Here is an 11,223-nt window from a genome sequence, read left to right as displayed (position 1 = left end):
AGCATAGCCCAGATAGCAGTACAAGGTCTAGTTCAGGAGACAGTCAGTCTCCAATTTCCATAGGCAGGAATCTGGGACATATGTATGGGTGGGGATTCTAAGACAGTGCACCCGGGGTGCTGAAATGTTAAGATCACGCTCTATTTAGTATGGGTTCACTCACACAGGATCCAGGGCTTAATGTCAGTTCAAGCACCTGAAAGGGGCATTAAAACAATATGCTACGTAGTTAACTGAAGTCTGAACTCAACAGCGCCCCGCGGGCAACAAGACTTAAGGGACAGAATTTCTCTGGCAGTGTTGAGTAAGGAATCCAAAGGCTCAAGAAGATAATAACATTGTATGTGTCCAGATTTATGCCTGTTGTCCTAGTCTAATTATTAACAGTGTCCCCCTTTAACTCTCAAGTGTCCCAGTTTGGGATGGTGTGCCACCTGCTCAGCCACCCCTTACCCATGCCACCCTGGAGGCCCCAGAGGACACTCACTCCTTTTGCCAGGGCTTTAAGAAATGCCTTGGTGAGGAGAGTACCAGAATTCCTAGAAAACCCTGTGGTAGTTGTCCTCTGTAGCCTAGAGATGACAGTGGCGAATACTGGGACTGAACTAAGTTCCCTGACCTCAGGGGGCATAACGGGAGTCAGAGTGAGATTGGAAGAGGCCAATGATAGCACTTAACCATTAAAAGACACTCCTTTCTTTATTTTTGTAGTGCTTGATATTTATTGAAAAGAACGTAAATGCTTTTTTCCAGGTGGTATTGAGGAGCTGGGCTGAGTGCCTGTTTTTGTTTGTTTGTTTTGTTTTTAGTATTTCTGTCCAAATGCACACATCTGTTGGGACTGCTGCAGTTTGGAAAGAAAAAGGACAGCTGTGCAAAACTGGTGCATAGGAGAAAAGAAATGTCAACAATTTGGCTGCCAGGCGCACTAGGCCCCTGCAGCAATCTGGTGGGGAAGGGGAGGACCCTGGGAGTAGGCAGGGAACTAACCAGGTTGAAAGACTGGCCCCTTCAGGGGCTGGTGAGCTGTCCAAATCAATGTCCAAGGACATAGAGCCAACTCAGGCATCTTCTAGGTTGGTCCTTATTTTCAAAGGCTGTGTTCTGTCGCTGGAATGTGGTGGACGGTGGTGAAGTGGCAGCGTAGGTCTCTGGGCAGATGGAGGCCTTGCAGTCGGCAGGGCAGGGCTGTGCGTGGTCTGACCAGTTTGTAACAGGGGCCTGCCCTATAGCTGGGGCTCAGGACACAGTCCAAATCAGCAGGGGAGGGCCCCGGGGCTGGCCAGAGTGGGTGGCGGCGCGCTTCCGAGCGAGGCCCCAGCAGCAGGTAACCGGAACAAAGGCAAGCACTACAGGGGGATGACGGAGAGAACCGGAGAGCTGGGGGTAGGGAAGGGGATGGGAGGGCGGAAGGGCGCTGGGCGGCTCCGGGCCGGGCAGGAGAGGCGGGGGAGAGGATGGCGGCGTGCAGGGCCCTCCCCCCTGGGCCCGAGGGTCTCCCGGCCTAGTAATCATCTTCCTCGTCGTCGTCGTCGTCGTCTTCTTCGTCGTCATCCCAGCCAAAACACTGTTTCATCTCATCGAGGAAGGCCCGGTAATCACCTAGGATGGGGCTATCCATCTCAATGTAGGGCACCACCCACTCCTCGGCTTCCCCGGTGAGCAGGCTGATTAGGAATGCCACCTTCATGGCGTCGTTGCAGAATCGGTTCTCGTTGACGAGCATGTAAGACGCCGTCTGCACGATAAACTCGGGGAGCCGGGAGCTCTCGCCGCTAAACGTTTCGGGGAAGGGCACCGGGCAGCTCGGCGGACGTACCTGGCGCAGCAGGGTGGCCCTCTCGCACACCAGCAGCCGCAGCTGTTCCATGAGCTGGCTGTTCTCGATGCTCAGGGCGCGGTGCCGCATCAGGAGCGCGTGCAGCAGCAGCACCAGCTCGTCCACCATGGCGAACGGCTTGCAAGCGCAGGGCTGGGCTCGGCTCAGGTGCGCACGGAGGCCTCGCAGGAAGTGCGTGTCCGCCGAGGCGCACGGTGGCCAGGGGCGGAGGGCGGTGCGCGCTGGGGTCCGGCTGCTGCGCAAGCTCCGCCCGCACAGCCACTCGGGCGGCCGGCGCGCCGGCGCGGCCCGGGTCGGGGGGCGTGGTCAGGGCGCTGCCGGCGCCGCGAGGGGGCGGGGCCGGGGCGGGGCCGGCGGGCCGGGGGCGGGGCCGGGGGCTCGGTCCAAGGGAGGGGGCGGGCGGGAGCCGGGGGCCCGCGGCCGGAGTTCCCGAGGCCGGCGCCCGGGAAGGGCAGGCTCCCGCGCTAGAGCCCCGGATGTGCGCCCCGGGACCGCCAAAAGCCAGCTCAGAGAGGGCCAACCTGCTCAACTTTAAAGGATCGGTCACGCTCGGACTCAGCCGACTCACACAGTGCGGGGCTCCTTGGTGGGTCTGTGGCTACGAGATTCCACCTGCGCGTTTCGGTGACACACGTCCTCGCTTATTGAAATCCCACTCACCCAGGGAACTGCTGGCGCTGCGGCCTGCCCCGCGGGAGCCACGCATCCTTTCGGAGTTGCGAAAGACCCTTCCTTGGGGCTCCTCTTTGAAAACAAAACAATATCTAAATGGGGTTTTTTTTTCTTTAGTTGGGAAACAATATTGTATACCTACATCCTTTTTTAAAAAGTATTTTTTTCTAAACAGTCAAGTATAAAAACTTCTGCAAAAGCACCACTGGAGAACGATTTGCAGGCTCTCGCCTCTCTTTGACCCTCTGTTTCATGTCCTGTTAATGCCCCTTGGCCCTCGGTCGCATGTTGTTTGTTGCTTAACAATGAACACTTGTGTTTTTAAATGCTTTGGGCTTTCTACTTTGAACTGGATTATTTAAATCGTTGAGTCCAGGACCCTAGAGCTGAAATTTTGTTGGCTCTGCTTTTAAAATATATCCCCAGATCAGTCACTTCTCCCACTATACCACCCTGATCCAGCCTTCCTTATCCCACCCAGACTGCTGCAACTGCTTAGCTTTCACTCTTCTCTTCCTGCAGTACACACAGGAGTCCCTCCTGATCCACGGTTTTGCTCTCCGGTGCTTTCAGTCACCCGTGCCAAGGGTGGTTTGATCCGGAATCAGCTGACCCTCCTTCTGACCTGGCACCAGAAGATCAACCAGTAGCCTGGCGTCGGATCACTACGCATTCTATCATCTCACGTCATCACAAGAAGGGTGAGTACAGGACAGTAAGATACTTTAAGAGATATTTTGAAACTTGCATAATAGTTATGTGTTACAAACATTCTATTTTATCACATGAGCTAGTAATGTCTTAGTGTGCCTAACTTATTTAAATTGTATCAAGTACGTATAGGAAAAAATATAGTCTATATATAATTCAAGACTATCCTCAGTTTCAGGCATCTGCTGGGGATCTTGGAACAGATTCCCCTGTGGATATGGCCAGGGAACGAGTGACTCATGTCTCAGGGCAGTGGCTCATATTTCTCAGTGCCCACTCTCTCCAGAGAGTAGGCACAGGAATCCTTTTGAACAAAAGTGAGAACTTTTTACTCCCCTGCTCAAAATCATCCCAACAGTTTTCCACTCTCACTTGAAATAAAAATAAAATAAAAATAAAAATAAAAGCAAAGTCTTGGCTGTGGCCTGCAAAGCCCTGCCTCATCTCCTGTGCCTATTCCCATTTCCTGTTCTGCTCTAATCACAGTATTCTTCTTGCTTATTCTCCCCACATTATCAAGTAGCTCTGGCCTCAGGATGTTTGCATTTTCTGTCTTCTCTGCCTTGCGAGGCACTCTCCCCAGTTAGCTGCCCGACTCCTTCTCCCACTGTTTGAGAGAAGACTTTCCTGACCACCTCATCTATCAGAGCACCCCACTCTCTACCAGTAATCTCTAATCCCTAACCCTGCCTCATTTCCCTACATAGTATTTATCATACTAGCAGCCAACATATCTTATAGCACTTTGATCATCAGTCAGCCTCCACTTTAGAATGTCTTTGTGACCAAAGACTTTGCTGTGTTAGCTGCTCTATCCTGAATGCCTAGAAAACTGGCCCAGAGTGGAAGATCCGGAAATGTTCGGTGGGTGAAAGAATCTCAGGGTGCAGATATCGAGATGAAAAATAGAAGTGGTGGCTGCACAAAGTGTTCAAAATACTCTTCAAATCATCCAAAATGTTCAATCTCTGATCATGAAACAGTGAAATGATGACTGGCATAATAAAAATGGCAAAATAATTTTTTAAATACCCTATTTAATATTTTTACAGTAGAATGGGCATCCGTGGAGGTGAGAGGCTGTGGGGAGAGAAACAGGGCAAGGTAGGAAGAGGGGGACATCATACTACTGAGAGAATAGACAGAGAAGAGAGCATGTAGGAGGGACTATGAGCCTTGGACTCTCCTGTGATAGGAGCTCCCCTACTAGATCAGAAGCCGCTGGGGGCCAAGCAGAGACCCTCTCTCAGTCATCTTTTCATCTTCAGCATCTCAGAGTATATAGTCAGCAATCCTATCAGTGTTCAGTGGATGGAATGAAGGGACAGGAAATATCAGAGACAGTTTCTAGCCATTTTACACATTCATGGCTTGGAGTGGAGGGTGGACCTGCAGGGCAGCAGTGAGTGTCCAGTTCCACTTTCCATGTCCAGACCCTAATGACAAGAAGAGATGCCCAGGGTTCTATTCCCAGTAGCAAACATTCTGTGGCAGGCACTGGGTCTAGTGATTGATATGAGCTGCCTCAGTGACCCTTGAACAACGACCATACGCAAGGAAAAGCACTCTAGGGAGGCTGAGACCCAGGAGAGCAGCACATTGGTGGCACAGTACCACAGTCTCAGCTGCTCTCTGACACGTATGCCCTTCCACTGAATGAGTGTTAAACACTGGACTTCTGGGAATGAGGCACGTCTGGTGGGGACCCAGAGATAATTAGGTTCGTGCTGCCCCAGTCCTCTTCCTCATAACCCTGTGACGGAGGGACTCTAGAAGAAAAACAGAGGAGGCAACCATGAATAGCACATCTGATGGGGCTCTGAGTTCCTTGAAAACAAGAAATGCCCTGACCAGAAGTGATCACAGAGCTGAACAGTGACTTGGGGAAGTGTTTCTCAACTTGGAGGGAGGGAGGAGAGACAGGTGGTTCATCAGTGACCTAGGGGGAAACACCTGGGAAGAGGTGAGTAGTATAAATAACCAAAATGTATAGACTCATAATGTTCATGATGCTCTCCTGCCAATGCTAAGGCCTGCTAGCACTTCCTTCTCCATTCACCTTGCTTAGGGCCCCATGTCATTCTCTTTACTCCCTTTCTCCTCTCAAGTGACCCTTGAATGTACCTTTTCAACTGTGTGGACATGCTGGGGGCAGAGCAAAGTACCTTACTGTGTGCCTTATCTCAGGCTCAGAAACGTAATCAGGACAGCTCTGGCTCAGAACATCCTGAAGAGGTTCAGACCCCAGTATTTAGCAGGAGCATCGGCCCAAGGGCAAGGGAGTGAGCTCTGGTGCTTATCTCTTCCACCACCTTCCAAGCTTTAAACCCTGCCCTGGTATAAACCAGCAGCCAGACTTGTAAAATTCCCTTGGTTCTTCACCCTCCAGAGGGATTGTGCACAGATTGGGTAAACCAGCTTAGCACTTGACTATGCAGCCAGGTGCAGAAAGAAGTTTTGGAGGGGATATTTGCTTGAGGGTCAGTTTGGTGCCACTAAGATCCAGGCTTCTGCCCATAGACCTCTCCCCTCCTTTGTCTTAACCAGGTGTACCTTGGGCTATTTTTTACAGTAAGCACATCAAAATGGCTATGAGAGAGGAGTGAGGAGGTTTAGCTTCACCCTCTCCAGCTTACAAAACGTCCTAAAACATTTTTATGTGTTTATTTAAATACTAAAGTAATTCATTCTTATGGTTAAAAGAAATTTGATATTACTGGTTTGTTAAAATAAAAAGGAAACTTTAGTAGTACCTCTCCTTCTCTCTACAAAATCTCACTTGAAAATTCAAAATTCTGGGCAGCCCAGGTGACTCAGCAGTTTAGCGCCGCCTTCAGCCCAGGGTGTGATCCTGGAGACCCGGGATCGAGTCCCACGTCAGGCTCCCTGCGTGGAGCCTGCTTCTCCCTCTGTCCCTCTGCCTGTGTCTCTACCTCTCTCTCTCTCTGTCTCTCTATCTCTATCTCTCTCTCTCTCTCGAATAAACCAAATCTTAAAAAAAAAAAGAAAATTCAAAATTCAGTCTGTTTCGTTCCAGATAGATAAAAGGGCTTCACAGAATCAAAATACACGTTGTTCTGGCAACAAATGTGTCAAACATATCACCTTGAGTTCTCAAGATACATGTCAGGAGACCCAGATACGATACACAGATCTGTCTTCTTCATGATCGCGTAATACCCCACCTGAATTTCTTAGGCACACTCCCACCTCAGAACTAAAGATACCCAACTTTGTTCAGTTTCTCAGACAATGCACAATGCAGGAGAATGATAGTGCCAAATACACTGACGGTCTGAAACACACAGAACCGGAAGCTCAGATATCAATAACTGAATGATTCCTGTAAGTTAATGTTTTATTACTGAGTAATTTGTATTATTTGTGCATATATTTCCATTTTGCCATAATCTAGATTCTGTTTCCTTCAGTATATTGCACGAGATTTTTATTCTCCTTTTTTCTCATTCCTAATTATTTTGATATAATCAGGCACCTTGAACATACAAAAACTCATACACTTGGCTTGTTCCTGGCACTGTCATACATTTTAAAAAGTATCTGGCATCATGATAAATCTGTTGTCAGATATATCGGAGCGCATCCTGTCAATTTGTGTTTACTTGTTTTATTTTATTTTTTTTATAAATTTATTTTGTATTGGTGTTCAATTTGCCAACATATAGAATAACAACCAGTGCTCATCCCGTCAAGTACCCATCACCCAGTCACCCCCACCCCCCACCCACCTCCCCTTCCACCACCCCTAGTTCATTTCCCAGAGTTAGGGGTCTTTCAGGTTCTGTTTCCCTTTCTAATATTCCCCACTCATTTTTTCTCCTTTCCCCTTTATTCCCTTTCACTATTTTTTATATTCCCCAAATGAATGAGACCATATAATGTTTGTCCTTCTCTGATTTTAAGTGTAGAATAGGCCTCTCTTTCAAATTGGCTGCTTACTTCATTAAGATTAAATTTTTCAGAGGAAGAATAGGTGTGGTGAACTGAAGATGACCACAGATTCTTTGCCACTTAGCCTATCAAGGAGGAAAAACAATTTCCTTTGCCTCTTTCATCTGGGCTGACCTTGCGACTTGATTTGACAAATTAATGTGATGGAAGTGACTTATAACTTATGAGGCAAGGCCTTACGGACCTGAAGATTTTGCCTTTGGCCACTTGGAATGTTCCCTCCTTGGAGCCAGCCACCATATAAGAAGTCTAAGTACCCTGAGAACACCATGCTGTGAGGAAGCCCAAGCTACCCCCGTGGGGGAAGAGAGGCCACGTGGAGAAGCAGCAGGGCTGCAGACAAACAGGTCAGTTAGCCCAGCAGAGCCAGCACCACAGTGCAGCTGAGTGAACGACTCCAGCTGCCTGCCTAGAGAGCCAAAGCACTCTCATGAATTCTAAAACCACATGAATTACCAATTGACAGAATCATGAACAGACAAAATGGCAGCTGCTTTAAACCACAGAGGTTTGGGATAGTTTGTTCCATGGCAGGGGAGATGGAAACATGGAGACACTCAGGATATGCTGAAGATAAAAGCATGAACTGTGTATCAAAAGAACCGATAGGATATTCTGAATCTATAGTCCTGTTCTCTTTTCTTAGATTCTGTATATGTCTACTTGGTATTAATTAATTACAGGGCCAAACTAGCTGCCAGAGTTGTTTACATCTGCCCTGAGGTCCAAGTCCTTACCTTGAAACCATCTCCTTTCATGCAGTCCCACACACCAAGCCAGTATCGCCACTGTCCTGAATCAACCCAGAGCCAGGGACTAGACAATTAGAGACAGCCCCTGTGCCCCCAAATCCACTAGAATTATTTAAGCTAGCTAATTCTAAACTTGAACCTGCCTCATCCAGCCTTTCTTGGGAGAACTCTAGTAAGGGCTCTGGCCTGTGTCTTCCCCTTAACTCCTCTCTGCCTCCTGGCTAAAACCTTATGTGTCCCCACATGGCCCTGCATAGCATGGTATGCCCCCTCTTCTTTGGAAATATAAGTCATAAAAATCTTATTTCAGTGGCATTGGCCTCTCCATCATCTCCATAGATTAAAATCCTGTGTGTACAACTGAGAGACGTCCAAAATAATCCTCCCTAGTGGGAAACTCTAAGGAGACTGCATGTGATATATGTGTCATTGTGTGAGTGGCTGTATCCAGGTGGACATATGCATGTTGCTGCCCTCTTCTACCAATGATGCTACTTGTAATGAGAACTGGCAGGGTCACAGCATGGCAAAAATAAAATCAAAACTGACCGTGTTTTATCTAAGGGATATACATGCTACATAAAAGGAGTGAAGCGCATTTCAGGGCAGCAGCAGAAAAAGAAAAGAATTTTTGAAATTTGGGTTCAAATCGTCATATTCTTGTTTACTATGTGACTTGAGCAAGTCAATTCTTCTGAGCCTGGGTCTCCTTTTTAATAAATTTGTACAATAATAAGATCTAAATCATAAGATTGCAGTGAAGATCATGATAAAATGTAAAAGTATTTGGCAAATTGCGAAGTGCTATATACAGATTGCATATTATTTTTCACTGCAGACTTGTAATTTATTATCTTGCAATGACTATATTACCTGCATTTTAAATTGAATGTATAGTTACTTTACCTCTCTTATTTTATCCAAGTATCTATAAATTTAATGATAAAATTTAAATTAAAATGTTTATTCTTGAATAAGAAGTAGTTGGAAGAATAAAAAGGGGTTTCCTGTTGATCTTGCTTTCTCTTAGTTCAAAACATGCTGTTCTCATAATATGAGACAGACAAGCTTTTTTTAGGGAAAGAAGTAAACATGATAACATTCTGAGGGCTACCTTGTAACATCTCAGTTTTCTCTCTCAATCTTGGGAGAATTCATGCTACATTTGGATTGTGGATATATAATGTCCTCTCAGAGTAAAGAGACAACTGTACTATCAGAATCCCTCCTTCATCACTGTGCTACCATGGTGGCCCTCCTGGGAGAGGCCAGCAGTCCTAGGGCCATCTGAGAGAGGGAAACAGGATTTCTCTCAGCTCTAGGAGCATCTATGGTTGGCCCTTAGCTGAGTTCCAGCACCCTACCCTCTCAGGGTCCCTAAGCTTTCCTGCTCTCCTCCTTCAGCCTCCTTGGCTTCTCTTGTCCACTCAGTGCCTAGTTCTCTCAATATGGAAAATGGACTCATTGAGTAAAAATCCTCCCTAGGTAAGAGGAGGTGTGTGCTGTATAAGAGTAATCCCATGTCTTTCTCAAATCTCAGACTGGCTCCCACAAGTATCCCAGTGTTTGTGCAAAATGGGGATGGAATCACAGAAGTTCCGAGTTGGAGGGAACAGTGCTAGTTGCTCATTCTAAGTGCTATTTTGTTGTTAAATGAGAGAAGGATCTACAGAGTGACCTGCTCATGAAAGCCAGTCAGTCACAGATGAGGAAATGAAGTTCTAGAAGAGATAAGAAAAACATAATGTGAGGAGAAGGGGTGGGGCAGAATGAGAAGAAGAGAGAGAATGTTAAGCAGGCTCCATGCCCAATGCAGAGCCCAATGCAGGGCTCCATCTCACAACCCTGAGATCATGACCTGAGCTGAAATCAAGAGTCAGATGCTTAACCAACTGAGCCACCCAGGTGTCCCCATAAGACATTATCTTTAGAGGTAGCATGGAATTGTAAAAAGAAAGCTGGACTAGGGGTGAGAATACCCGGTCCAGGTTTTACATCTGACATGCCCTATCATAGATAAACCATTGAGCAACTCTGAAACTCAATTTCCTTATTTGTAACAAGTAAATAAAAACGCCCCCTTGTGAACTTGGTGTGAGTCTCAAATGAGAAAATGAATATAAAAGTAAGTTTTAAAGTGGCAAATGTTTTTCTTACATTCTTTAATTTTATTTTATTTAAATTCAATTAATTAACATATTATTGGTTTCAGAGGTAGAGTTCATTAGCATTACATCACGTGTCCTCCTTAATGCCCATCACCCAGATACCCCACCCCCCCACACCTCCTCTCCAACAACCCTGAGTTTGTTTCCTAGAGTTAAGAGTCTCATGGTTTGTCTCCCTCTCTGATCTCATCTTATTTTATTTTTCCTTCCCTTCCCCTGTGATCCTTTGTTTCTTTAATTCCACATATGAGTGAAATCATATGATAATTGTCATTTTCTAATTGAATTATTTCATTTAGCCTAATATCCTCTAGCTCCATCCACATCATTGTAAATGGTAAGATTTAATTTTTTGATGGCTGAGTAATATTCCATTGTATATATACACACATCTTCTTTATCCATCCATCTGTTGATAAGCATCTGGGCTCTTTCCATAGTTTGGCTGTTGTTGTGGACATTGCTGCTATAAACATTAGGATGCAGGTGCCCCTTCAAATCACTGTTTATATGCTTTGGGTAAATACCTAGTAGTGCAATTGCTGGGTCATAGGGTAGTTCTATTTTTAACTTCTTGAGGAACCTCTGTACTGTTTTCCAGAGGGGCTGTACCAGTTTGCATTCCCATCAGCCGTGTAAGGGGATTCCCTTTTCTCTGCATTCTCACCAAAACTTGTTGTCTCCTGAGTTGTTAATGTTAGCCATTCTGACCAGTGTGAGGTAGAGTCTCATTGTGGTTTTGATTTCTATTTCCCTGATGCTGAGTGATATGGAGCATTTTTTCATGTGTCTGTTGGCCATTTGTAGTTCTTCTTTGGAGAAATGTCTGTTCATGTCTTCTGCCCATTTCTTGATGGATTATTTGTTTTTTGGGTGTTGAGTTTGATAAGTTCTTTACAGATCTTGGTCCTACCTTAATTCTTAATTTGCATTGTTTTAAAATTTGTTTTGAAATTATTTCAAATGTATAAAAGACTGGTAAGATTTTTATAAATTCCTACGTATGCTTCTCTCAGGTGAACCAGTCATTAACATTTTACCCTATTTGGCTTATCTTTCTCTCATAGTCAGTGTGTGTGTGTGAGAAAGATAATCGTTTTCCCTAAAC

General features: G+C 46.0%; 1 protein-coding gene and 1 long non-coding RNA gene across 14 annotated transcripts in view; one reads left to right on the top strand and one right to left on the bottom strand.

Moving 5' to 3' along the window:
• Window positions 1–680: 680 nt before the first annotated feature.
• Window positions 681–2,095, bottom strand: LDOC1 (LDOC1 regulator of NFKB signaling). The gene has a single exon (XM_038588467.1). It carries the CDS (start codon window positions 1,946–1,948, stop codon window positions 1,505–1,507), a length of 444 nt encoding a protein of 147 aa, XP_038444395.1. The 5' UTR covers window positions 1,949–2,095; the 3' UTR covers window positions 681–1,504.
• A 138-nt stretch (window positions 2,096–2,233) lies between these two features.
• LOC102156830 overlaps window positions 2,234–11,223 on the top strand; it is a 136,387-nt gene continuing 127,397 nt past the window's right edge. For all 13 annotated transcript variants that reach the window (XR_005386483.1, XR_005386482.1, XR_005386480.1 and 10 more), the window contains exons 1-2: window positions 2,234–2,426; window positions 3,035–3,213. This is a non-coding gene — a long non-coding RNA (uncharacterized LOC102156830). The remainder of the gene's footprint in view (window positions 2,427–3,034; window positions 3,214–11,223) is intronic.

Source organism: Canis lupus, chromosome X, assembly GCF_011100685.1.
Source record: "Canis lupus familiaris isolate Mischka breed German Shepherd chromosome X, alternate assembly UU_Cfam_GSD_1.0, whole genome shotgun sequence".
Taxonomy (NCBI): domain Eukaryota; kingdom Metazoa; phylum Chordata; class Mammalia; order Carnivora; family Canidae; genus Canis; species Canis lupus.
Note: the sequence above shows the minus strand (reverse complement) of the source record. Positions and strands in the feature narration are given on the sequence as shown.